The sequence below is a fragment of the Ctenocephalides felis genome, unplaced genomic scaffold, assembly GCF_003426905.1.
Source record: "Ctenocephalides felis isolate EL2017-DRISC unplaced genomic scaffold, ASM342690v1 CF-g0.4_SCAFFOLD_01886, whole genome shotgun sequence".
NCBI classification, from domain to species: domain Eukaryota; kingdom Metazoa; phylum Arthropoda; class Insecta; order Siphonaptera; family Pulicidae; genus Ctenocephalides; species Ctenocephalides felis.
The window spans coordinates 48,492,924-48,520,835 of record NW_020538040.1 but is presented as its reverse complement, the minus strand read 5'-3'; the positions used below and the strand labels follow the sequence as shown (position 1 = coordinate 48,520,835).

General features: G+C 28.4%; 3 protein-coding genes across 3 annotated transcripts in view; 2 read left to right on the top strand and 1 right to left on the bottom strand.

The window, feature by feature from the left end:
* Positions 1-1,790, bottom strand: part of LOC113378840 (sodium/potassium-transporting ATPase subunit beta-2-like) — a 157,519-nt gene extending 155,729 nt beyond the window's left edge. The window contains exon 1 of the mRNA XM_026619457.1: positions 1,514-1,790. Within this exon, the coding sequence (XP_026475242.1) occupies positions 1,514-1,667 (154 nt within the window). The 5' untranslated portion in view covers positions 1,668-1,790. The remainder of the gene's footprint in view (positions 1-1,513) is intronic.
* Positions 1-27,912, top strand: part of LOC113378841 (sodium/potassium-transporting ATPase subunit beta-2) — a 406,525-nt gene that overhangs the window by 17,953 nt on the left and 360,660 nt on the right. The window lies entirely within an intron of this gene.
* On the top strand, positions 25,212-27,897 carry LOC113375027. Its single transcript, XM_026614980.1, has 2 exons — positions 25,212-26,766; positions 27,761-27,897. Exons 1-2 carry the CDS (start codon positions 25,212-25,214, stop codon positions 27,895-27,897), a joined length of 1,692 nt encoding a protein of 563 aa, XP_026470765.1.

Here is a 27,912-nt window from a genome sequence, read left to right as displayed (position 1 = left end):
TTTTTTTTATTGGATCTCTAAAGCCGCTATACCTGCCTTTCCAAAAATTTAATCAATTCTTCGTTTTGTCAAAACATTTTTTTTTAATTATTCAAATTGGACGCTCCGTTCTCTCAGAAACTGAATGTCAATTATCTTTGAAACGGTTGGACATGTCTTTGCTCAAAACTAATCATCACGTCTCCCCATCAATAGGAATCAAATGTTTTTTGAATCATTCAAATCGGTTTTCGTGTTCTCGAAATCGTCGACTGTTACATACATCATTTTTTTCTAAGGTATGCCAACATGTTCAGAAGGAATTGAAACGTAAAGATATATAAAAATTTTCATTTTTGGTTTTTTACATGTCTAAAATTAAAGTAAAATAAAATTGGTCAGATGTAGAGTTTAATGCATTTATATTTCAAGATACAATATTTGAAGCAGACTAGACAGCTTTTGAATATTTGAACCACGGTTTTTAACAAAAATTTTTAAATGCCCTACATCGGTTTTTTAATACAATAATTTAACATTTATAGATTAATAATTTATGAATTAATTTAAATTTATTTTTTATAATTTTTCATAAATTATTTAAATATTTGTGTGATAGCTTTTTAAATTTAAAGATGATATATCACTATAGTTTAGCTAAAATTCTGATTATAGTCGCTTTACGATACCCTGACATGGAATTGTTAGTTTCTATTTAGTTGGATACTATCTGTTTTATTCTTATCAATTAATTATGCCATTTAAACTATCATGTGTGATCATTATCATTTAAATGATTATGATTATTATCCTTCTTAATCCTTATAATTAAATTAAATTTTCCATCACGAGATAACGATGTGAGAACTAATATTTTAGAGTATATTGAAGGTACAAATTAAAGCTATAAGATTTTTTATGTTATTTTGTTATAATATTTTGTATATAATAGCCATAAATGAATAGAATAATGTGCTTGAAATTACAACAAATTGCGATATTTTTAATTTTTAGTGAATGAGGTCATTTTTAATGAAGAATTAAAGGTCACGAATTGTTATTTCGATTTTAAGGTTTATGATTTAATATTTGATATTTGAAAAATTGCATTTAGGCAAGATTTTTGTAACATTAATATATATATATATATATTTAATATTTTTTAAGTTAATTTTTATCGTTCTTAATATTTTTGATATATATATAATTAACACTTCAAAAACAATTGATTTACCCGTCCTAAAAATTTTATTATTTTTTCGAAATATATCCAGATCTAAAAATTTACTTTTAGTAAAATATTGTTTGAAGTGGTAAGTCCATTAATGAGGTTATTTAATGACATACAATTTATTTATTTTCTTCATAATACTCTTAATTTTTATGCAGATATAAAGTTTCGAACTTCGAAATTGTCCACAACTTTATTATGCAATCATCAAAAGTACTTCTCGTTATTGCTCAACAACCACAATGTATATAAAATAAATAGATATAAAAAATAATAATTTTATACAAAAACCGTAACACTTACACCAACTGCTTCCAGTGCGTCCAAAAATTTCACCAGTTTTCTTGTCGTACGCGAAAAGCTTAATCCCTGCCCAAGTGGTGAAGTCATATTTCTTGGGTTTCTTGTAATAGTGCTGGTAAAATTCGAGTTGTTTGTCTTGATCTTTCTGATTCATTGTGGGAAAATAGTTAAAATAATATGTTACTAAACTTCCTTTGTAATATGTAATATAGCAATCACTAGCACATCACAAACACGGATTATAGTTTTTCGCGGGACAAGGTGTAACATCAGACTGGGTCAGATGAGTTTGGGTTTGATAGTGTGTTGACAATGGACTGGTAGAGTCACGGCTTAATCTGCTTAAACCGTGCGGAGGAGCAGGAAACAATTCAACAGAATTGAACTAGATCTCATTTTATTGTTGGCAGAATCAAATAGAATTAGAATATAAAAACGAATACATTATACATTAAATTTTTAGTCCATTCTTTGATATTTTTCTATAGCGTCATTTCTTTTGGAAATTTTCATGTACAATGTCCAAAGTAAAAAGTATTTTTTTTTAATAATTAAAAATATGAAAAGTTGATATAATTCTATTATTTTTGTTTGTATATTTCAAGAATAAATTCATTTTGTTAACAACTAACATTACTTCAGAGATAACACTAAAAATAACCTTGATTTGGTATTTCGACAGAAATATTCGAGTTGGAATAACTATTTATTTAAATTGTCTCTTGTAAAATTGCTTTATTTTACTATTATTATTAACTTAATTTATTTTTAGTTGGCAAAGGTTTAGTTGGTCCTTTTTACTCCACCCACGTGGAAGTTTTTATAGAGGTTATATAAAAAATGGTTGAATCTGGCTTAAAATTAACAATACATCTTATTAAACAAAAACATAACAACGACTTAAATATTATATTAAGGTTTCGTAAACTAAACAACAGTGCTCACAACAAAAAAAAAACTAACAACGAGAGAAAATTCTTTTGTTATGGATTTTCAAACATTGTTGTTTTTCTCACGATACCAATATCGTAAGAATCAAGATGATTGCTAGTTATACATTTTTTTATCTCTACTTTTAAATATTTTGGTTAAAAAATTCTTAACTCTGTTGGTCTTTGTTATATCTTTTTGAAAATCACATATATAAATAAAATTGCAAAAAATAAGACAGCCAGGAACAAAAAAGTCTAATATTTTGTTTCTAATTTTAAAGCAATTTTAGGAAATAATAGCTATAGCTATATATATGAAATAATAGGGATAACACTGTATATAACCTTGATTTGGTATTTTGTCAGAAATAATTATCAGCAGCTTTGGAATAATATTTTATTTAAATGATCTCTTGTAAAATTGCCTCTTTTAACTTAATTTACTTTTTTATTTAGTATTTTTATTGTTTACACTTTTGCCAGGGTAAAGGTTTAGTTCTTTCTGGGTGGGATACCCAGGTGGCAATCTTTAATAGAGGTTATATGAAAAAAAAGTTGACTATAACTTAAAAATAACAATAAATCTTACAAGACAATTAAATAACATATGCTTAAAACGTCTCGTAAGCTTAACAACAGTGCTCACAACCTAAAATACTTTTGTTGATTTTCAAAAAATGCTGTTTATCTTCCAATAGCAATGTCGAGGAATCAGTGATGGCTGGTTATACAACTTGTCTCCTTTTCTTTCAAATTTTATTGTTAAAGAAGGAGACAATTTTAAAAGAGACTCTTTATGAATATATAAAATGACAAAGACAAATTCCTACAAGTTGCCGTGAAAAATGCAACTATTTTTGCACCTTTATTTTTTATAGATTTCAATAATTGGCATATTCTTTTATCATAAATTTACCATAAAATTTTTATATCACTGAATTGCATATTATAAATAGAGTGAATATATATTATATCAGTATCATGTTATATAAGACCAAATAAATAGAGGAATAGATATATGTTATCTGTATAGGCGATGTACAAGTATTAAATAAATAGTAACAAAAAACATTTATTTCATCTTTTCATAAGTTACATTATGGAGATCGTCAAGAAAATGATTTCCTTTATAGTTTATGATTTACAGCCTTTTGTATATGCCTGTATTTTCATGTACGGCTAAACCGATTGCTATAATCACTATTCTATTCTGATATGATCTAAACTATTCTATTCTACCTTCTCATCTTGAAGAACAGTGCCACAATTTTTTATTGATATTTAACGCAAAAAATATTAACCATATTTAATTTTATAACGATTTGAGTATAATGATATTAATAAATATGCAATTTTTCTGTCTTAGTTCGATACTCATTAGTTCATACTATTTTCAATGTATTTGGTTCGAATGCAGCTGAAATCTTCTATTCATTCATAGAATATCCAATTGAAAGAATAGATTTGTGTATGCATAATTTATATATGCATATATACATATATAATAAACTACCGCAAAGTTGTTTTTACGATTTGTAGTTAAATAATCAAATGCTAATAAGATTTCATTCTTCCATTGATAGCGATGATTTCGTACTTTGTAGTTTTTGTACCTTTGTGTAACATAACTAAAAAAAAATATTTTGTTATATTGTGACCTTATCGTACTTTGTAATGTTTGTACCATTGTGTAACATCACTAAAAATTTATATTTTATTGTATCTGTCCTTATCGTACCTAATGAAGAATAGGAAAAAAAATTGGTTATTGCGGTTTGAAAAAAGTAGTAGGAAAGACTGGGTAGGGTTATGCCATTTTTTTTATTAATAATATTTTTTTTTAATTTACTAGTTAGATTTTTTTCTGTTTAACCTTCCACCGAAAAGGTAGTTTTATTTTTATTTCTAGATAAAAAATTATTTAATGAACTAAAATTTAAAAATAATTTTTTTATAAAGAGCTTGAAAGTTCTATTGAGATTTATATTTAAGAAGTAAAATTCACTGATTGTCAAGTAGAGGCGATACTTGCAAATCTTTTGTTTATTTTACACTATTTACAGTATGAATTTCATACACGGATTAAAATTACTAAATCTTTAGTAGTACTAAATCTTGTTTTATTACGAATAGTCTTCTGAATAATATGTATGAAAATAACCAAATTGTGAATATATCGCATTTGTAGTACGGATCTTACATGCCTCCTCATTAGGTAATCAGTAACGCCTGAGGCTACTATATCAAGCTTAATAAATATTAAAATAATTGAATCAGTTTCAGACATAAGTAACAATTTATAAAAGTGGATTTTTACGCACAAAAAATATTTAAAGTTGTTCAAAATCTACATAAAATTAAAGAGCTTCGATGACATATAATGGAGAGATTTTTTTTATTGCTATCAAAATACAGAAAAAGTGTTTTTTTGTATTTGTTTTATAATTAATAGTATTTATTTGATGGTATCAAAATAAAGATGTAAAAAATATTAAGGTTATATCAACGATGAAAATATTTTATAAAATGGGCACAAAGATCAAATTTTACTTTGAGCAATTATATCGTGAAAATCAAACGAATTATAACACAACAAGTACCACGTATCAAACAAACAACTATCTGACTATGTTCAGTAAAACTCCCAGCTAATTTATCTTTGTAGAAATGTGTTTTTTGCTTTTTATCAAACATTTGTCACTTGGTTGTTTTTGCCCCATAGGCGGGGCCAGGGGACACCAGGACCAATGTCTTATTATTTATTTTAAAAGGATAATAGCTGTTTATTATTTATCCAATGCAAACTATAAATTTTATGGGTACATTTTTCACAGAAATAGCACAGCATATAACCTTGATTTTGTCAGAAATTATCATCAGCAGAGTTGGTATAACTATTTATTTAATTTATATCTTATAAAATTACCTTTTTCAACTCAATTTATTTGTTTATTTACTATTTTTCACTGTTTACGCCTTTGCCAGAGTAATTATTCAGTTGCTCCTGCTTCCCCCATCCACGTGTAAGCTTTTATAGAGCTTATATAATAAAAACTATTGAATCGATCTTAAAATTAACAATACATCTTATGAAATAATTAAGAAACGTATAGTTAAAAATTATGTTAAGGTTTCGTAAACTAAGCAACAGTTTCATAACCAAAAAAGTTAACAACGAAAGAAAATACTTTTGCTATGAATTTTGCAAACTGTGCCGTTTATTTCCAGATAACAAAGCCGTAAGAAGGAAGGTGGTGGCTAGCTATACATCTTTTTTTCTCTACTTTCAAATATTGTTGTTAAAAATATTTAATTTTACTTGTTTTTGAGATAGACCAATTTACCCGCAAAGCTTTAAGCTCTGCTCCACCCTATATCTATTTATTTCTATTTCGTTTATATTTTTGAAAAATATCACTGAAAATAGAGTTGTTATAATAAAAATGCATTTCCATTCCATTTCCTTTATAATGGCATATAAAAATATCCCTGACAATGTCACTAAAAATAAAGTTGCACTGATACCACGTTTCCAAATTTATATTTTAAATATCAAATATAATTCTTTTAGGAAAGTTTCAAAAGTTGTACTAAACACGCGGGCAGTGTTATAAATTGTAATTGGTAATGACATACATGCCTTTGTATATCACGATAGCATACAAAGCGTCAACGTCGAGATAGAAATAGGGTTACGGCTTTTAGGGAACATCAATAAACAAATAATATACGACCCAAATTATTTTTTTATATTATTAACACTACTTAGTAATTATTTATCAAAATGAAAAATTGTTCTTCGCTTTTTTTATTTTAATCATGTTCTGCACTTTGAAAAATTTATTATCGTCTACAATAGAACGATTAATCTCAAATACACCTGACAAGTTAAAGCCAATTATTAATCAATTTGTCAATTTGCTAATAAATGTAGATAGATTAATATTGACGTCGGTATGGTGATGCAATAAATTGTGGTAAGGAAATCATTTTTCATTTGAAACTATTCGAAATATATAATAAATAAGAGAACCTTAATGTTATGACGATCAAACCAAATACAAGCGAATGATTAAAATTAATTATATATACAGATTCTTGTTTTTTACTTAAAAATTTCTTATTAAAAATCATCATTATCACCTACTATGGGGTAAAGCGGGGCGGGTAAAAACGTTCACCATCAGTGAAGTTAAGAATTTTTTAACAACAATATTTGAAAGTAGAGAGACGTATAATCGGGCATAACCTAGATTCTTACAAAGTCGCTAGTGGGAGATAGATGGCAATGTTTGAAAATTCATAACAAAAGTATTTTCTTTCGTTATTAATTTTTGTTAACTGTTGTTTAGTTTACAAGTACTCAATATAATTTTTAAGTTTACTTTATTCAATTGTTATATAAGACGGAATGCTAATTTTAAGTAAGATCAACAGTTTTCTTGTGTAACCTCTATAAAAGCTTACACTTGTGTCGGGTGAGAAGGACCAACTAATCCTTCACCCTGGTAAAGGTGTGAACAATAAAAAATAGTGAATAAAAAAAGTAAATTAAGTTAAAAAAGCTATTTTACAAGAGATTAATTAAATAGTTATTCCAACTTTGCTGATGAATATTTCTGACAAAATACCAGATCAGGGTTATCAACAGTGATATTTTTAGGAAAAGTGCACCAATGAAATTTATATTTTGCATTGGTTGAATAATGCAGTTATTATTTTGTAAAATTTTTTTAGAATTAAAAATAAAACATTGGATCAGGCCGTCCCATTTTACCCGCCTATAGAGTAAAATGAACCAGGTGACAAATTATTGAAAAACAGCAAAAAACACATTTTTACAATGATAAACTAGTTTTAATGATAATAGTAGTAGTTGTTTGTTTGATATGTGTTATATGTCGTACTATAATTTGTTTGATTTTTACAATATAATTGCTCAAAGTGAAGTCGGACCTTTGTGACCCATCCTATCCTATTTAAAAATTGTAGAGTGTTGAAACTAAAATTTGTCTTTTTTTATATCAACCCGTTTGTAAGTCTACAGCAGCTATTTTTCCCATAATAATATACATACTATTAATTATTAATATAAAATTGACAAAAAATATTTGAGGACAAAAATTAACCCAATCGAAAGGTATGTAGGGGTTCAGAAATTATTATTTAACAAAGATATATTCTTTTATTATATTACAATGTGTTTTTTTCGAATGCTTATTATAATAAAAAATTAATAATTAGAACTAAAATATAATAAATTAATTAATTTTTATTAATAATTTTTGAATGAAGTAAGCTGGGAAGGATTAATCGCTTGATTATCTATATTCTGTAATGTAAATATATTTTAGATTCAGATGCTGTGCATTGTCTCATTGTCGCTAATCATTTTTCTTTTTCTGATATTTTAAGAGAAAAAAACCAATGATGATTACACAAAATTATTTGTTTTTATTTTGTAAACAATTAGTGTTAATTTAAAAATTTCTTAGTACCCTGCATTTCTACCGAAATAATATAGAGCTTTCTTTAGCATCGAGAGCTTTTACGATTTTCATCAATAAAAGCTGAGGTTGAACTATAAAAAAGTGTGTTCAGTAAACGTGTTTGGCGAGCACTCCTTGCTTTTATCCGCAGATCCAAGGTTGAAGATCGCACGTTCAATTTGAATATGTATGGACGTAGATGCGAGTATTATATTATTCATTCATGTTTCAACTACAGTATGAAACAAATAAATGTCCTCTTACTTCGCTATTAAACGAAACAAATACTACTAAAATACTTGTTCGTGTTTAATTACTAAAAATAAATTCAAATCTATTTTCAACATATAGTCAAGTTTTTCAATATGAAATCTTTATTGTAATTAATTATATATAAGCATATATTCATATAATAATTATATGTTTATATAATTTATTATTTCATTAATTTTATCATTCAATACATTTCTGATTTTTAAAAATTCAGAATCGTAGATCTTGAAAATAACCATCGTTTGATGCTACATGTTATGGAATAGTTTTGTAAAACAAATCTGAAATTTATTTCTTGTTCGAACTTCATAAAAAAGTTCTATTGGGAGTAATTTATAAAGTATTATTTTGCTCAGGGATTTTGAAAAAAAAATCGTTATATCATTATTTTTATTGAGAAACTGAAATTTACAATTAGTTCATCAAATTATAATATTATTTTATCAAAATATTATTATAAAATATATCAACTAAATGCAAATTTACCTAGTAAATGCTCTATTTCTCGTTCATCATTTATGGTAAAGTTTTAGTGGAGTATTTTTGCAGAATTTTATTTCGCCTAGAATTTTTTCTTTTAGTTTTAGTATTTTTGTTAGACTAAAATTTATGGTTAGTTCATGAAAATTATTTTTAACTGCAGTACATTTACTCCAAAATCATCAAATACCGTAATACACGTGAAATCGAATCTAGCCATTAGATAATCATTTAATTTAACCTCGAAGAAAGTGTAAGTAGTATATGTATTATAGAATTAGTATGCCACTTTTGTATAATAATAAATGTGTATTTGTAGAGATCTCTTAGTTAAAAATTCGGCTTAGATATTATTAACTTACCGTATCGTAATATGCAAAAATTAAAATTTTTGCATATCTTTACGATTCAGAGGTTTCCGAACATTTTGTCATACCTCAGAAAAAATTGATGTGTGTACTGTATAGTAATGGCAGTATGTATGTATGTATGGATACAATTTTTCATCGACGTTTTTTGGAGCACCGATTAACCGATTTAAATTATTCAAAAAATATTCGGTTTCTATTTATACGAAGATGTGCTGATTGGGTTTTGACAAAGACAGGTTCAGCCGTTTCGGAGATATGGAGCAAAGAGTGCAGAAAATGGCAAAGTTTGTGAGAGAGCGGAGCATCCGATTTGAATGGTTAAAAAAACATTCCACTTGTATTGATCTAATAAAGAATTGATTAAATTTTTGCAAAGGCAGGTCCAGCGGTTTCATAGGTCCAAGAAGAAATGTAAAAACAATTGACATTTAGTGGGTGAAAATCAGATATGTTTAACACTTGAGACATGAATGGGTATCAAAAACTTTCAAGAAATTTTGAAATTTTTAAAATTTTCAAAAAAATTAAATTTTTAAAAATGTCTAAGTTTTTAAAAAACATCAGTATTTTTAAAAAATGCATTTCTCAATATTTTTAATATTTAAATTTTAATTCAAATGTTTTCAAAATTTTGAAAAATGTTAAAAAAAAAATCAAAATTCTTCAAAAAAATTTAATATTTTATTTGTGAGTAAATTTTAAATTACGGTACAGGAAGTTTCGATAAGTAAAGGCACGATACCATGCACCACTAGTTAAATATTTAGTTTGTTTTATAAATATTTCTCGTTCGTCAATTATGTTAAATTTCGAATGCACCACTCAGTGCACGATCTCGTCCCATTAGATTCGAGTAGATGTATTATTTTTAGTCGTCGTGGCATTATTAACATTTTCTAAACCGCTTCATGCCTGCGCTCTGATATATGGTCAGTGCGAACAATCATCTTAATTTTGTTGATTAATGGGATGATCACAGTGGCATACTAAAGCTCCGTATGAATGGACTATCACAGTATGTCAATTACACAATACCACGGCTGCATAATGTGAAGGGCATTGCGTTACTACCTTTTATTTCTTATGTAATGAATTGTTTCAAATGGAAAAATACTAGCAGAACCATCGATTTTCCTATTCAAATTCGTATACGAATAATTAGAGAAATTGTTTGATCGAATTTATATTACCAATTGAAACGTTTGACGATAGGTGTTGAAACATGACTCTGACTTGTTTAGATCAGTTATATTGAAACAATTGAGACGCCGAACTCGTGCACTGAGATTCGCATTCTTGTTTCATATGTTTAAATGTAGCGGGGTAATGCTATCAGCTTTTAAAAAATATGAACCATTATACGAATATCAACTGATATTTGGCTAAACTGAGTACTGAAACGCCGATAAATTTTAAACGCCGATTAAAGGCTATAATTTCAATACAATAAATAACTAGTGGTGTATGGCATCGTGCACTAAGGCAACTTGCTCGAACTTCCCGTACCGTAACGAAATGTTCGAGTAATATTACATGTTTTCAAATAGATTATTATAAATACTGTATGATTGTCTAATATTTATAAGAATTATATAAACTGAATTGCAAAGTTAAAATTATTCATTTAAAGAATATAAATGTGCTTTAGAGCTTTAGCAAGAATTAAAATTTAAATCTGAATTATTTTTGATATACAAAAAAAAAAAAATTAGAAAAACATATATTTCTTCCAAAAGCAATTGTTTTGCCAACCCAAGCAGAAAGTTTTTTGAATCATTCAAATCAGATGCTTAGTTCTCTCAAAAATTGCATTTTTTTGCACATTTAGCTCTGTATCTTCAAAATGGCTGGACCTGCCTTCGCCAAAAACTAATCACTACATCTCCCTGTGAAAGGAATTGAATATTGATCCATGCGCCTGAAAACGTGGACGAAAAAATGCGGACATACAAAACACACACACAACCATTTTTTCTGAGGTATGCCAAAATGTTCAGCAACCTTTAAAACGTGACGATATACAAAAATTTTCATTTTCAATTTTTGGCCCATTACTATGATTACCCTTCGGGAAGTTAAAAAACTTATGAAATATTTTAAAATGTAAGTTTTTTGTATAACTTTTTATTATTTGTTCCATACGACTAATAATAGTTTTGAACTATCCTTTTCGTTTGGTAATAATATAAACTTGAAATCTTTTGATACTAAATCGAGTCCTTTCAAATAGCAATTTTTAGGTTAAAAATGTAACATTTCAAATACTATAATTCTCCAACAATTAGCTCTGTCTTCAAAATAAATATATTATCGAAATACCTAGAATCGGTACCATTTAATAGTAACTATTTTCTATTTGTTTGATAAATTTCAAACTATCTTTACAAAAAAACATTGAGTAATTTTGACGATAAAATGCAATTAATTTGCGACAAGTAACCCAACTTTTCGCTAATTTTTGCTAATAAAAACAGCTTTTTCGCTAATAACAAATTAAGTTAGATTGTGCAGTTATATGAAGCTAGATTAAAAAAAATTTAAAATTTCAATTAAAAATTAGTAATAAAAATCAGTATTAAAAAATTACTCATTTTATGATAGTTGTCTGGAGGAATGTTGTTAGTATAGAACACTCACCATCGATTGTAGGGACGCTCTCTTTTGAGGCATTCGTTGTCGTGAGACATCAATAAATTTCTGGCCAGAAGACATACTTATTTCTTTAATGGCTGTAATTATATTTAGGTAATTGTTGGGTACTTTAGATGGTAACTTATTGGGGAGCGTTCGAATTTTGTTTTAAAAGCAAAAATGCCAGCTATAATCTGTTATAAAGGTATGATTCGACGATTGCTAGATGTTTGCAAGTGCTTGGTCAGTATCACTATCATGAAATTGTTTTTCATGCTTCCTATTACTTAGTTTTAATTTGTAATACTCGAGTAAAATTTGCATGCGTTGTATAATCTAAATATATTATTATCTTCCTAATCTTTTTTGCTTAATAATTTACCTCTTAAATGATTGTGAATTAACTTTCGAAAAGTATTTTAATTTTTTTTATTTTTGTCGACATATCTATAAAAGCAAAGTTTTTAGAACTGAGGAGAAAAGAGCACAACAAATAGGATTCTTGCATATTATATAAATTATAGAATATATAAATTTTAGCTCATAAATAATAATTGTGGTAAATTATCACGTTGGATTTCAGAAAGATTGGTGATAAATTACTAAAGTATTTTTCAAAAACATTGTTCCTGCGTACAAATTGCGACAACTTTATAGTGTAGATTTTCAATAACTCTAAACTTGCTATTTTGATGTTAAAACATAAACAATAGAAATAAATGCAATATTTTTAACTTTTTATTTGTCTCTTATTTTATCTCCCGATTTTACCACTCTTATCAAATAGTTAAACGATTAATGCTTTTTATATAACTGCTTTAATTACTGAATTTGAATATACATTATTATTTTTATGAGTTCACAAAATATTGCTGATTTCTGTTAAAAAAGTAGTAGTGATACACCCAAAATTTAAATTTTCGTAGGGTAAGTTATAGTAATCGCAAAAAAATCGAAAATAATTTTTTTAATATTTATTTACGTTTCAAACTTTCTGAACATTTTGGCATACCTACCTTAGAAAAAATGGATGCATGTGTGTATGTATATATATGCATGTATTCGTATGTGTTTGTATGTGCAGATACAATATTATGTCGACGATTTCGAGAATAGGGATCAACCCATTATAATGATTCAAGAAACATTCGATTCCTATTGATAAGGAGCCGTGCTGAATTGTATTTGGCCAAGGCAAATCTAGCTGTTTTGAATATACGAGGCAAAAAATGCCAAAAATATTAATTAAGTTTTTGAGCGTTCGATTTGAATGATTCTAAAAACATTTTGTTTGTATTGATGAAATGAAGAACTGATTAATTTTTTGGGAAAGCAGGTCTAGCGGTTTCGGAGGTCAAATAAAAGAAGTAAAAAAGAAAGATATTTGGCGGTCAAAAAAAGATCATTAGACATAGTTTATGGAGATTTCAATAATAAGTACAAAGTTTGCATTTCTATCAATGTTTATCTGTTAGATTGCAACCCGGCGCTTGCGCGCTTCGATATTTCGTCTACACAGCTAATGCACCTAATGCAGGGTAAAAAAAGTTAACTAGCTGTAAGTGGAATTCTGTCTTAAGGCAATTAAGGCATCGTGCCTTAAGGCAAATTGCTGGAACTTCCCGTACCAAAAATTATTATTTTTTTAAAAACGATTAACATTTTTGAAAAAAATTTACTTTGAAAAAATAAGATTTTTGAGAAACTATAAATTCGACAAAAAATTACTTTTTTTTGAAAAAAAATTTTTTTTTCTTTATTTTGACATATTGTGGAAGATCTGAACTTTTTTTTTTAAAGCAATCGTACTGCTTTAACTGCATAGGGACAAAATATAACGCGTAAGCGTCGCGTCGCTGTCTAACGCATAAGCATTGGTACGGAACCCATAGGAATGTTAACAAAAGGTATACTTATTGTTAAAATCTTTATAAAATATCTGATAATTTGTTGTGCATATGTCTAATGATCATTTTTGACCGCCAAATGGCTCATTTTTTTACTTTTTCCTCCATATCTCCAAAACCGCTAGAGCTGCCTTCATGAAAATGTTATCAGTTATTCATCTTGTTAATACAAGTAAAATGTTTTTTGAATTATTCAAATCGGACGCTCCGTTCTCTTAAAAACTGAGTTACCGTTTTCGGCACTTTTTGCTCCGTATCCTTGGAACGGCTAGACCTGCCTTCGCCAAAAACTAATCAGCACGTCTCCTCATCAATAGGAATCGAATGTTTTTTGAATTATTCAAATCGGTTGATCCGTGTTTCCGAAATCGTCGACGAAAATTTGTATCCGCACATACATACATACACGCACATACATACATACATACATACATACATACATACATACACACACACACACACACACACACATACATCCATTTTTTCTAAGGTATGCCAAAATGTTCAGAAACCTCTGAAACGTAAAGATATATAAAAATTTTCATTTTCGATTTTTTTGCGATTACTATAACTTACCCTATGGGAAGTTAATAAATTCAATAAGTTATGAAAACAATTTTTTTTTAATTTTTCAAAAAGTCAATTTTTCTCTAAAATTCCAAAGCTCAGAATATATTATTATTATTTTTCAAAAATTTTAAAGTATTTTTTTAAATTTCAATTTTTAGTGCTAGAAGTTCCAGCAATTTGCCTTAAGACACGATGGCATGCCTGTTTAAATTGATTTATTAATTATTTTTCAATTATAATCTGTGCGAAGCGAGGGGTTAGATCAGATTTGACGCCGACTGTAGCCGTTCGGCCGCCGAATGGGTTTTGAAGCGTCGTCGTCTCAAACTCAACGTATGATTGTTTCGAATGGTTTTTTCACAAGTCAGTCGAGGCTTATATTTCGTATGTTGTCTAAATTGCGAGATTTTCTATCCGCGTCAAGCGGATGTAGTTACATAGGCTATGGAATCACTCAATGGCTCACATCCGGTCACTCCTCCTGTTGAACACGCTCACAACGTTCATCCTAAAGTTAAGAAATATTTGACACAATTTAACCTGCAAAAAACGCTTCCGCATCTTGTCACGGCAATTAACAGATGGAAAACCGTCGACTGCCAAACCGAACGTAGAACGGACGATATTGGAGGCTTATGTTCACTTCGGTTTAATAGCGATTGACCCTTAGTGATATCTGGTATGCTGGCATGGAATTAATCTAAAAGTGTTTTTCATCATATTGTATGAAAGTTGTTAATAAATTTAGACGATTTATATATCAACTAGCTGTAAGTGGAATTCTGTCTTAAGGCAATTAGGGCATCGTGCCTTAAGGCAAATTGCTGGAACTTCCCGTACCAAAAATTATTATTTTTTTTTAAAACGATTAACATTTTTGAAAAAAAATTACTTTGAAAAAATAAGGTTTTTGAGAAACTATAAATTGGACAAAAATTAGTTTTTTTTGAAAAAAAAAAAAAATTTAAAAAATTTTTTTTTTAAATTTTTTTTTTTTTTTGAAAAAAATTTTTTTTTCTTTATTTTGACATATTGTGGAAGATCTGAACTTTTTTTTCAAAGCAATCGTACTGCTTTAACTACATAGGGACAAAATATAAAGCGCGTAAGCGCCGCGTCGCTGTCTAACGCATAAGCATTGGTACGGAACCGATAGGAATGTTAACAAAATGTATACTTATTGTTAAAATCTCTATAAAATGTCTGATAATTTGATGTGCATATGTCTAATGATCATTTTTGACCGCCAAATGGCTCATTTTTTTACTTTTTCCTCTATATCTCCGAAACCGCTGGACCTACCTTCATGAAAGTTATAACGATTCTTCATCTTGTCAATACAAATAAAATGTTTTCTGAATTATTAAAATCGGACGCTCCGTTCTCTTAAAAACTCAGTTACCGTTTTCGGAACTTTTTGCCCCGTATCTTTGGAACGGCTTGACCTGCCTTTGCCAAAAACTAATCAGCACGTCTCCTTATCAATACGGATCGAATGTTTTTTGAATTATTCAAATCGGTTGATCCGTGTTCCCGAAATCGTCGACGAAAATTTGTATCCGCACATACATACACACACATACATACATACATACACACACACACACACACACACACACACACACACACACACACATACATCCATTTCTTCTAAGGTATGCCAAAATGTTCAGAAACCTCTGAAACGTAAAGATATATAAAAATTTTCATTTTCGATTTTTTTGCGATTACTATAACTTGCCCTACGGGAAGTTAAAAATACAAATACAAGTACAAAGCAAAATAACAGAAACGAGCTACATTTTTTAACTAATGCAGAATATAAATTTTATGGGTACATTTTTCACCAGAAGTGATATTGTATATAACCTTGACCTAGTATTTTGTCAGAACGGACGATATTGGAGGCTTATGTTCACTTCGGTTTAATAGCGATTGACCCATAGTAATATTTGGTATGCCGTCCGAAAGTTGTTAATAAATTTAGATGATTTATATATCAAAAATACAAATATAAGTACAAAGCAAAGTAACAGAAACAAAGAAAAGTTTCGATATGTTTTGATACTATAATTTTTAATAGGCTTGGTAGGGCACAAAAGTCCAATTTGACATTGAGCCTATAATTATTAAAAACCAATTACACCACAACAATAACACACACCAATAGAAAGATATTTCTATGTTTTATATATATATATATATATATATATATATATATATATATATATATTTATTTCATTAAGTAATTACAACTGTCTATAAATATGACATCTAGTAATTTCTTTGATTAATATAAATAGAAAGGGATATCAGGCCGCCCAGTGGTGGTCTTAATATTATTGTTGTTAAACTAAAATAGATTTGATCCAGGTAGTCTTATAAACTAATCAAATTAAACTATACATATTAGATTAAACAAAAAAAAATATAAAAAAAAATAATAATAATAATAAGAATAATAATAATCTTCTAATCTTATCTAGTATTAAACCTAGGGCTAGGTCTACATTATTTCGTTTTATAAAAATGTAATAAAATATGTGATTATCAAAACTAAACAAAATGTTATGACATGAATATTTGTTTCTCACCAAAACTCATGGCCTCTATGATTACCACAAAACTAACAACTATCTGACTATATTCAGTAAAACTACCAGCTAATTCAACATTGTACAAATGTGTTTTTTTTGCTGTTTTTCAAAAATTTGTCACCTGGTTCTTTTGATCCTGTAGGCGGGGTGAAGTGGAACGGCCAAGGGCAAACAGGTCCAATTTCTTATTTTTAATTCTAAAGAGATTTTGCGAAATAAAAGCTACATTTTTCAACTAATGCAGAATATAAATTTCATGGGTACATTTTTTACCAGAAGTGATATTGTATATAACCTTGATTTTGTCAGAAATAATCATCAGCAAAGTTGAATTAACTAATTATTCAACTTATATTTTTTAAAATTGTTTTTTTAACTTAATTAACTTCTCGTAGGGTAATTATAGTAATGGGCCGAAAATCGAACATGAAAATTTTTGCATATCTTTACGTTTTGAAGGTTTCTAAACATTTATAGAGGTAAATAATAATACATCTTTTAAAAAATTTAAATAACACATACTTCAAAATTATATTAAGGCCTCGTAAATTAAACAACAGCGTTCAGAAACAAAAGACTAACAACGAAGGAAAATACTTTAGTTATGGGTTCTTAAACATTTCCGATTTTTTTTCCGAAAGCAACGCCGTAAGAATTAAGGAGATTTCTGTTTATACTTTTTTTTCTTTGACTTTCAAATATTGTTGTTAAAAAATTCTTAATTTTATTTGTTTTTGAGACATTGCTGGTGGATTTTTTTACCCCGCCTATATAATTATCATAACTAAACTAAATAAAAATTATAGACAGCTTATGTTACAAAATCAAATGTTTTACCAAAACTATTATGAAAGCAAAATAAAAAAATATACAAAAAAAAATGTATTATTAGTCAAAAAAATAGAGAGGTTAACAAACAATTCTGATTTTTGTGTAGGTCATAACTTTACGACTGTAGTTTATTTGAAAAAATAGAGAAACTTTAAGAATAAAACAAAATATTTAAAAACTCAAATTATTTTTTCAATAGTTAAAACTATTCCAAAAACTAGTTTATCTCATTTATAGTGTAAGAAGTTGTAGTAATTTATCTCAAGGCATAATGCTAGACACCACTAGTTAAAATTTATATGATTTATTACAACTCAATGTATGTTAGTACATATTATACCTATGTCCGTCCAACCTTGAAAATATATGACATGGCTTAAATGCGTGATCCACTATTCAAAATGTGTTACGACAGATCGGAGGGTCCAAGATTTCCATACATATTAAATGATGCCTTTTTCTATTACGGCTTACGTATTTGGATGATAAAATGTATAATATTCAAAAATAAATCTTAAATTAAATTCCAGACATTTATTTCGTTTGTTTAATTTTAAATTTGAATATTTTGAGAAGTTTCTAGAAAACTATGCCTCAACTTCTTTTTGTCTAGCATTTGGAATAGGGTAAGAAGGACTTAAAGATCCACGGATATAAAGGTCTACAACTGATATCTCAAAAACAAGTAAAGTCAAGAACTTTTAAACAACAATATTTGAAGGTACAGGGCAAACGATGTATAAACAACTATCACCTTAATTCTTAGGACGTCCATAACAAAAGTCTTTTCTTTGGTTTACGAGACATTAATTTTATTTTTAAGTACACGTTATTTAATTGTTTCATAGGATGAATTGTTAATTTTAAGTTAGATTTAACAGTTTTTTTTATATAATCTCTATAAAAGCTTACACGTGGGTGGGGTAAAAAAAACCTACTTAACCTTTACACTGGAAAAATTGTAAACAATTTAAAATAGTAAATAAAAATTTCAATTATGTTATAAAAAACAATTTTACAAGAGATAAATAGTTATTTTAACTCTGCTGATGAATATTTTAGCTTTTATATACAGGTTATATACAGTGTTGTCTCTGTAAAAAATGCATTCATAAAATTAATATTTTGCATTGAATGAACAATGTAGCTAATACTGTCTAAAATCACTTTATTTGAAAATTGAAAATAAGATATTGGACTTGTTTGCCCCCTGGACGTCCCATTTCACCCTACATATGGAGTAAAGGGGACCAGGTGACAAATTTTTGAAAAAGGGCAAAAAACACTTTTATGCAATGATAAATTAGCTGGGAGTTTTAATGAACATAGTCAGATAGTTGTTTGTTTGATACGTGTTATTTGATGTGATATAGGGAGAAGTCCCCGAGTGTTATATAAACCTAAGGTTATTATTTATAAATAAATCTAAAAATATTTTACGAAATGTTTATTAAATTATGACTTATGTTAGATAACAAAGTTAAAAATCAAACCAAATTAACAAAAATGCAACCTTTGCTGAAAAATAATTAATACTATCAATCAAATTTTGGTAACAAAAAATATGATTTTACAAAGTTGTACCTAGTACCGTACATATCAAAATAACCAGCATTGTACACATATGTAGCCATCTCCACACTCTGGAATGTCTGCACATGTGTGTTTGACAAATATTCTTAGATATTGCAAAAAAATCACTATTTATCCATTCTTTCGGTTGGGCCACACTGATGATGCTCTCAGTTGGAGCATTCATCATAAGATTTTCATTCTTTGACTAGGAAATACGAAAAATGGCGGTATGTAGTGACCGTTAGCACTCATACAGAATAAACTTAAATAATTAGAATAAATTACGTCAATTCTCGCAAGAAATATCAATATGTTTACTCTCCGGGGCTAAGGGTCGACTTAGTGTGCATGTTTGTTCATTTGGTGACGCCTACTAAAATTGTTTAAAATATCTAATAATATTCTATCATTTTACGGATAATAATCAAGTACTACTTTTATCTTCGACTGCCACTTAATAAATGGCAGGGAAATGCATAAATATACTAGAATTACTTCAATTGAAATTTAGGTGACGCCGTGATTTTGCGCCTAAAACAACAAGGGGTTGCTCCCGCCGTGGCAGTGTACGTCACAGTCCTTGGCGCGTGATCCTGCACCAGTGTACCCCTCGCGCCCCTTTCACTTGTATTTTTAATAAATATATTTATACTCGCTTAAATAATACGTGTTAAATAGAGTGTCCGGTGGTAGGTGCCGTCCGGCGTTACGGGACTTGCCCGTAATTGGTTTTGTGTGTGTATGTGTGTGAGTGAAGGATATAAGCCAAATACCACATAGGATTGTACTGGATTCTTTGTTACACAGTCTTCTGTCATCGTCTAAAACGATGATCCCAAAGTTGTGGAAAATATATCAACCCTTTTCTAAAGGTCATAAAAGCAAGAAAATAGAAATATATAGAAAGAGAACCGAAACCTTAACAACTGATTTTATTCGGAGTATTCTTTTATTTCAACTTTTTTATTCATTCATTGTAATAATTATGTTAATTCGAGTGAGTTTACTTGTAATTAAAAATAATAAAAAATAGAAAGACTAATAGAAGGATCTGAAATAGAAGATCCATTTTATATACTAAAATTTTTTGAGTGTTTTTTTTGCCACATTTTGTAAATAACAGTTTTTCGATATAAAGACATTAATATTTTATTAATATATATCGTTATAAATTAATGACAGCTGAATTTTATAATATCAAATTATTCTAATAGTTTTTAGTGAATTCTAATAACATCAAATGTGTCACTGCTCATGATAATGATCATGGCGTAGGTTTAGTTTCTTCTGGCATACATAAATTTAAAAGTTCTCTGAATTTTTTTTCTGTAACTTCACATAGGTCTACAGTCGCGAACAATGCTGTTTGTTGTTCAAGCTTATCCATGATCTTCTCTTGACTTTAATTGCGGTCACTAATATTTTCACTAGTTTTCCATGTTCACGTAAACTTTTTTCAACTTCTTCAATACCTTGCTTATCCATAGCTTGTTGGTCCTATATGTGCATAAAGTTTTGTTTTTGGAAATTCTTAAGCTAAATCATGCAAAAATTAATTCATAGTAACGAGTACCATATGATATTGCTGATCGTCCTCCGATTTTATTTCATAGGACCGTTTGACGTGCTGCATTTCAATTCTATACAGCTTATCTATTAAAAAACGAATCTCGAGTTCGCGCTTCAGTTTGTAAAATTTTTCATCTAGTCTTCTGTACGTTGCCTCAATGTCCTATGAAATAATGCAACTATTAATATGCTTGAACTTACTTAATTTTGCTTCAGACTCCTATGACACAGAATTTGTTGTAATTCATTTAAGTTTTTTTTATTTTTTTGTTAATATGTATTACATATTAAATAATATAATATTTTTCGTATTTATAATTTCATTATATAATCTACCATACATTTTAAATAATTAAATTCAAATTGTTACTTTAAAATATTCTCTTATTTTCATATTCTAATTAATTACTTTCAGCAAAACATTTTCTATCAATTTCAGTCTGTTATATGTTGAATAAAAACTTAAATAAAATTTTTGTTATTCAGGATTCCTATTATATATTATTATTTAAGATTATTATATTGACCTCAAATTTTGGCTCATGATCAGAGCATTCAATATTATTCTTTGGTCCAAAGATATTTTCCGCCAACTCGTCCTCTGAATCTTGCGTCTCTTCACGCTGAGATTTAATAATTTTTATCATAATTCATGAGTTTAAAATGTTTACACTAACTCAGTTTTTAGATAGAAATGATTTTACTTACGTCAGATGTTTGTGCAATCATCAAAGCACTTAAGCACCTTTTTAATTCCTGTAGAAATAAACATATAAAATGTTAATATTTTACTTAATGTTATATGTTAAAAATCTTTTAATATTTTAATATACAGAAGTTTTTAACTTCCTGTAGGATAAGTGATAGTAATTGCAAATTAAAACTTGAAATTTAACTTTATCATATTGAAGTAGAAGTGCACAAATTTCGTAAAAGTATTGTTTTTGATAAATTTATCATTGATGTATTAATTATTTATAAGAATTTAATTATAAATATAAATAATTCTTGATGTTTACCTGCAAATTTTTTGTCAAAATGCTTGTGGTATCAGCAACACCACTTGTAGGTTCTTGTTCAAGTAAAACATGAGGATTATAAAACAATGCATCTTTATTTTCTTCGGTTGGTTGATGCGCCTTTTCGAAGTCAGAACTTTCATCATTTCTTAGTTCTTTGGATTCATCCTTAAAACTTGAAAGAAGCAACTCTTGTTCCTAGTTAAATTATTATTAATCGTAAAAAATTATAAAAGCTATATATGCTCTAGTTCAGAATATATTTGCCTAAATCATATGCATTTTTACTATCTAGAATATGTTCTTATATCCATTTAGTGCAAGTTGGAGTAAATTTTATTAATTAATTTTTATTTATTTAATGATAATTTTTAGTATCAGTAATTTATGGCAATTTGCTTTTATGTTTAATTGAAGTGATGTTTCTCATGCTTATTGCAAAAATATTATAAATATATTGATTGCCATTTTTTTAAATTTCTGATTTTGAAAAAAAAGTATTATTACTAATGCGTGTAAGAGGTCCAAAATATATAATTAAATTGGAATAAATTTCAGAAACAAGTGTTAAATTCTATTTAATTTGTGTACAAGATATAAGCGAGTAATTAGCAATGAATGATTTAAATACTACTTGCTTATATTGAAAATAAAATTAAAAACAAATCTATTGGGATTTTATCTAGTTGAAAAAGCATTCGGTCACGCTTTACCCAATTTCCACTTTGCCTATGCCTGTGAGCGATGTGCTTCAATGAGATTTTTTATATATAGACCCAAGAGAAGATTTAACTTGTTATAGTTTTACCTTACACTTTAAAATATTGCAGATATAACTATTGTTCGAGTTTATAACACGCCTAACATAGTTTTAACTTTTACTTCAATTCATTTGAAGTATTTGTATGAAAAATATTTTGTTTGTAAATCACAAGGGCTTAAAACTTTAAGCATCCGTACATTTTACTCAATGAAAACATAACGTAAAGGTGACAGGATATATAAATATGCTTCAAAGAATTAAAATAATTATGATCAAACATGTCATTTTATATGGATTTTGTGCAATGATAACCGGTTTATTTTGTATTCATAATTATGTTAAATCTTTACCTCTTTGTACTGGCCACACTCCGGGAGCATTTTTTTCGTGCTTTCCTCAAGCTGCGTCTGAATTTCAGCGTACTTTTCTTCTTTCTTGAACAGCTCTTTAGAAATACTCATGGTGACTAATGAACAAAAAATATGTTGATTTTAAACTACTATGATTTTAAGGTTATTCAATTATTTATATTCGTTACTATGGAAATTGTTTATACGGAACGATTTATTAGCCAGTTGGGGGGAGGGGGTCACGTCGTTAAAAAAACGGCGATTTGTACGTTAACAATTTTTGATTCTTTTGAGATTGCAGTGCTCACTGCTCAATATATAAGAATATTTTGAAGAAGACACTTCAACACATTTTCAATATTTTTACAACCAATTGAGTTAATATGGGTACTTACTTATCAATTTAACTGGAATAAGTTACAGTAATCGCAACTAGTAGTGCATGGCATCGTACCTTAATGTAAATTGCTGAAATTTCCCGTATTGTAATTAAATATTTGAGGAATAAAAATAATCAATAATCAATAATCAATAAATAGGAGTAGTATCGATGAATCAGCCACCAATTTCGTTATATCAATGACTCGTTACAACTTAATGGGATTCAAATTCTGTTAACATTTAAAATATAAAGTTAATGAAATTATAAATCTTATATTACCCTCCTAACCCCGGTCAATGACTAACTTTTTTTTTTCGAGGCCTCTTATTGCCCCTCTGGATATTACAATCGCCCACCGAGGGGTGATATCGCTCACTTTGAGAAAGACTGACATAATTTTAAAAATTAAAAATCTTGGTACCTGTAAAAGTTAGAAACAATATTAGTACTTATTATTAAAATTTCTATAAAACATCTGATAAATTGATTTTCATATGCGCCATGATCATTTTTCACTGAGCTTTTTCTGACTCTTTAAAAAACTCTTTTCTCTGAAACTGCTGAACCTGCCTTTCGAAAAATTCATTGAAATTTCCCTTAATACAAGTAATATATTTTTCGAATCATCGAATTGATCGCTCCTTTCTCTCGAAAACTGAATTGCCATTTTTGGCCTCGAATCGTTGAAATGCTGGACCTGCCTTTGCTAAAAACTAATCAGCAAGTTTCCATCAATATGAATTGAATGCTTTTTGAATCATTCAAATCGGTTGATTTGTGTTCTCGAATTTGTCGACAAAATATTATATCCGCACACACTCAAATTTATTATAAAAATTTTAAATTTTGTAAAATAAACCGATGTTTTTCATCCGATATCTTAGTAGCGCATATACTCGACATGAACTCTATTTGGACTTACATATTTTTGTAGCATATTAATGTATAATATTAGTGATAGCTAATATAAATGGTAAAGTATTTTATAATAAATGTTTACAATTTTTACAAAAATAACGAATTGTGGGATAAGCTAAAGTTACTTTTCCTGAAATAGGTATTAAATTGATGGAACTATGTATGATTAATTATATGCATTATTCACACAATGGATTCAAGCAGTTGTTAATGCCACATGTAATCTTAGTAAAACAAGAAATTATGGACTGCCACTATATATTTAGTTACTACTTAGGGCGCAAACAATAAAAGCTTGATAATTCCTAATGTACGCGCTTGTAACAATTTCTGGATGATTAAACATCGATTCATCTTGCTTTGTGATTTTGGTAAATTTATTTTCACAATTCGAAAAAAGCGTTTAACCTAACAGTCTTTTCTACTACCTAACCTTTTAAAAGTTTATTAGCGGTGACATATGAAATATTTATAATTTTAGTTTTCGAAATTCAAAGACGAAGAAGCGAATATTAGTGTATATCATAGTTAATTCATCTATTAGATACTAATTCAGATATGTGAACCAATATAGTTACAATTGTGTACAAGACTATTATAATACTAAAATTATAGTGAGGACATTTTAAATTATAAAAGATCATAATATTTATACTATTCACTTATATGCTTATAAGTGAACGCTTACGAGTGAACGTTTAAAAAGTATTACGTCAGAATTATAAAATAAATTTATTTCAGGTTTTATAATTTTTTACCTCACGTTAAATTATGTTTTCACTTAAAATAATCATAATTTTTTTAATCTCAAATATAACTGCTAATAACAACTTACTACCAAAATCTGCGAGTGAAACTTCAGAGGATTTGTCTGACTATGCGGTACATATTGCAGCAAATTATTGCCGATTTTGCAACTTTGTTGCAGTTATAACAGAACAGAATATTTTCAGAAAATTTGTTAGAGATACTACTATAAAACATTCGTTCAAATTCTATTTACCCTTGATGATTATCGACGATTTTACTAAATTCAAGACAATGCCTCAATTTGAAGTAGAAAAACAGCGACATATTGGCAGAAGCCGATTATTTCTGGTGTATCTTGATCACGAAAGCAGCAATCTATTCCACTCGCTAATTCACAAGATGAAAAATTTACCTCACTGGAGAGCAAATACAAGATTATTGTTGATTTTCACTAAAATAATGCGAGGGGACGATACCAGGTGGTTGCGTAACATTTTTCATTTACTATGGCAACATCACATAATACGTGTTGTGGCGATCTATTGGAATAGAAATATTAGGAATTTGGAAGTAGTTACTTACGATCCGTTTATAAGAAATTTTTACATGAATATGACAGGATTTCCAATGGAATTTGACGTTTATTTTGATAAAACAGCAAATGTTAACAAATTTCCTATAAACGCCATGATAAAAAAGGGTGAAGAAATGATGTTCAATCTACCCATTGAAACAAAAGATGCCAAATTCAAAGATGTTAACACAATGGTAATGATTGCGGTTATGCAAGCCATGAACGCACGCGTTATTAAAATTTATAAGTCCACGTTAGAACCGAATACGAAAGACACGTCGCGAAATTTATCGAAAACTGTTCCACATTTTACGGCTGATGTTATTTTCATTGCAACTGGTATGATAAAAGAACGTAATATACAGCTATTGTATCCTCATGGTCAAGATGATATTTGTGTAATAGTACCTAAAGGACATCCAATACCTCAAATATATTACATGTTCATGACATTTCGACTTAGAGTATGGATTATTTTATTTGCTGTTATGGCTGTGGGTGTTCTTGGATATTTTTGTATAAACTATTATGCCAAGAATAGTTCGAACAATGCGTTAAGTATTTTGCGTACGATGTTGTTATCGCCATTGCCTCATCTGCCGCCCACCGATCCTGAGAGGTTGACAGTTTTCTCTTGGCTGGTTTTTGGTTTTCTCATGGCTAACATATTTATATCTTCTCTAACTAGTACTTTAATCGAGCGCAAGTATTATCCAGATGTTACTACTTTAGCTGATCTTGAAAAAACTGGTTGGAAAATATTTGGCATGGAAGATACCGTGAATCTTATAAAAACTCACTTGAATGAAACATTTGACAAAGAGTTTCTCGATCGATTTGACGCCACAAATTTAAAGCAAGCTATGAGTACATTTGGTGGTTCTAAGCGATTGACTAATAGCAATATTTATAGCATGTTAGTTAAAGTTGGGAAACCCATATTATTAGAACGAGTTCGAGCTCATCACTTATTAATGAGCAGCGAAAATATTGTGGATGGGCGTAAATTTTTCACTCTTATGCCTGACTGCCCTTTGCCGAGTCAAGTTTCCTACGGTGTGATGAAGGGTAGAGGTGCAGTTTATAAGGAAAGAATTGACATTTTGCTTAAGAGATTAACTGCATCTGGTCTGTATTCATACTGGCAATCGATGTACGAAATGAGGAATCTATACCGATCGGTTCACGACGGACAAGGACATGGAGATGATTCAAATGACATTCACTTGGGAGTTTACCACTTACAAACATGTTTCTATTTGTACACGATGGGTATTACAATTAGTTTTTGTGCATTTTTTGCAGAATTATATGTATATAAAATAAAATTAAAGCAAAATCGACAAATGCCAATCAGATATCAAAAAAGTGAAAAGCCTATATTTAATGATTATATTGAGAAAAATGACATGTATTTATCATAATTTAATTAAGTTATTTGTTTATTAGTTGTTAATATTGTTTTAAGTACAGCCAAATATTATTTCTCATTATAATTTAGTTAGATGAAACAGAAAAAGGACATCATTATCAGCGTGGCTAACAAAATAGATATTTTGTTAGATTATAAATAGGCAGAGGATATTTATTTATTAAAGATAAGGACTTTAAAATAAATTAACATATTATTAAAATGTAATATTAAATTATTACATTCACAAGTTTTCTGTATACGGAATATATATTTCCAAAGGTATTGCTGATATTAATATATTAGGCAATTTGAAGATTTTGAATATTATTTTGGGATTATATGATTATATGGTGAGTGGTACAAGTGCTTTTTATTGTTAGAAAAACATATTATGTTTGTAGCATAGAATATGGTCCTGTATCTAAATATCAATACTTAAAAATTAAATTAAAGACTTTTACACTTTTTCGAAAAACTAATATATTCAAAATTATTGAAAATTTCAAAATTATTACTAACATTTACTTAGAAATCGAAAATTCTTATTATTTTGTTAGCATTTACACAATGCAATACACCACTATTTTGAAAATACATTTACCTAGCCAAAGATTTTCTATCGTGAGTTCTAATAAGAAACTTACTATTAAACTTAGTTGAATCATTCATATTAAGCAACATGCTAATAAGAATGTGATGAATATAATTTTTAATAATACATTAAAACAACATTTATCGAAAAATTAGTTACACACATGACATAGTAGGGGAGTTAGGGGCTATAGTAAAAAACGGTAACCAGTAACAGGCGTTCTCGAATATGATCTTAAAACAATTAAAATCTTTTTTTAGTCTCATTTGAACATGTAAACCGCCCTGCGTATTATTGTCATAGCTACTTTCCCACAGGCCGACGCAGTAAACAGAATTGTGCAGGTGCGTCATTTTTGACTGGTGATATAAAATTCTATCATAAAACTTCGGCTTGAGTTTGAGATTATCGA

Excerpts from the sequence above, each read along its gene's own strand:
- LOC113375027 (XM_026614980.1), top strand. The coding sequence starts at position 25,212 with ATGCCTCAATTTGAAGTAGAAAAACAGCGACATATTGGCAGAAGCCGA. Across the intron at positions 26,767-27,760 it reads TTTCTATTTGTACACGATGG|TCTCATTTGAACATGTAAAC; the intron begins GTATTACAATTA and ends ATCTTTTTTTAG.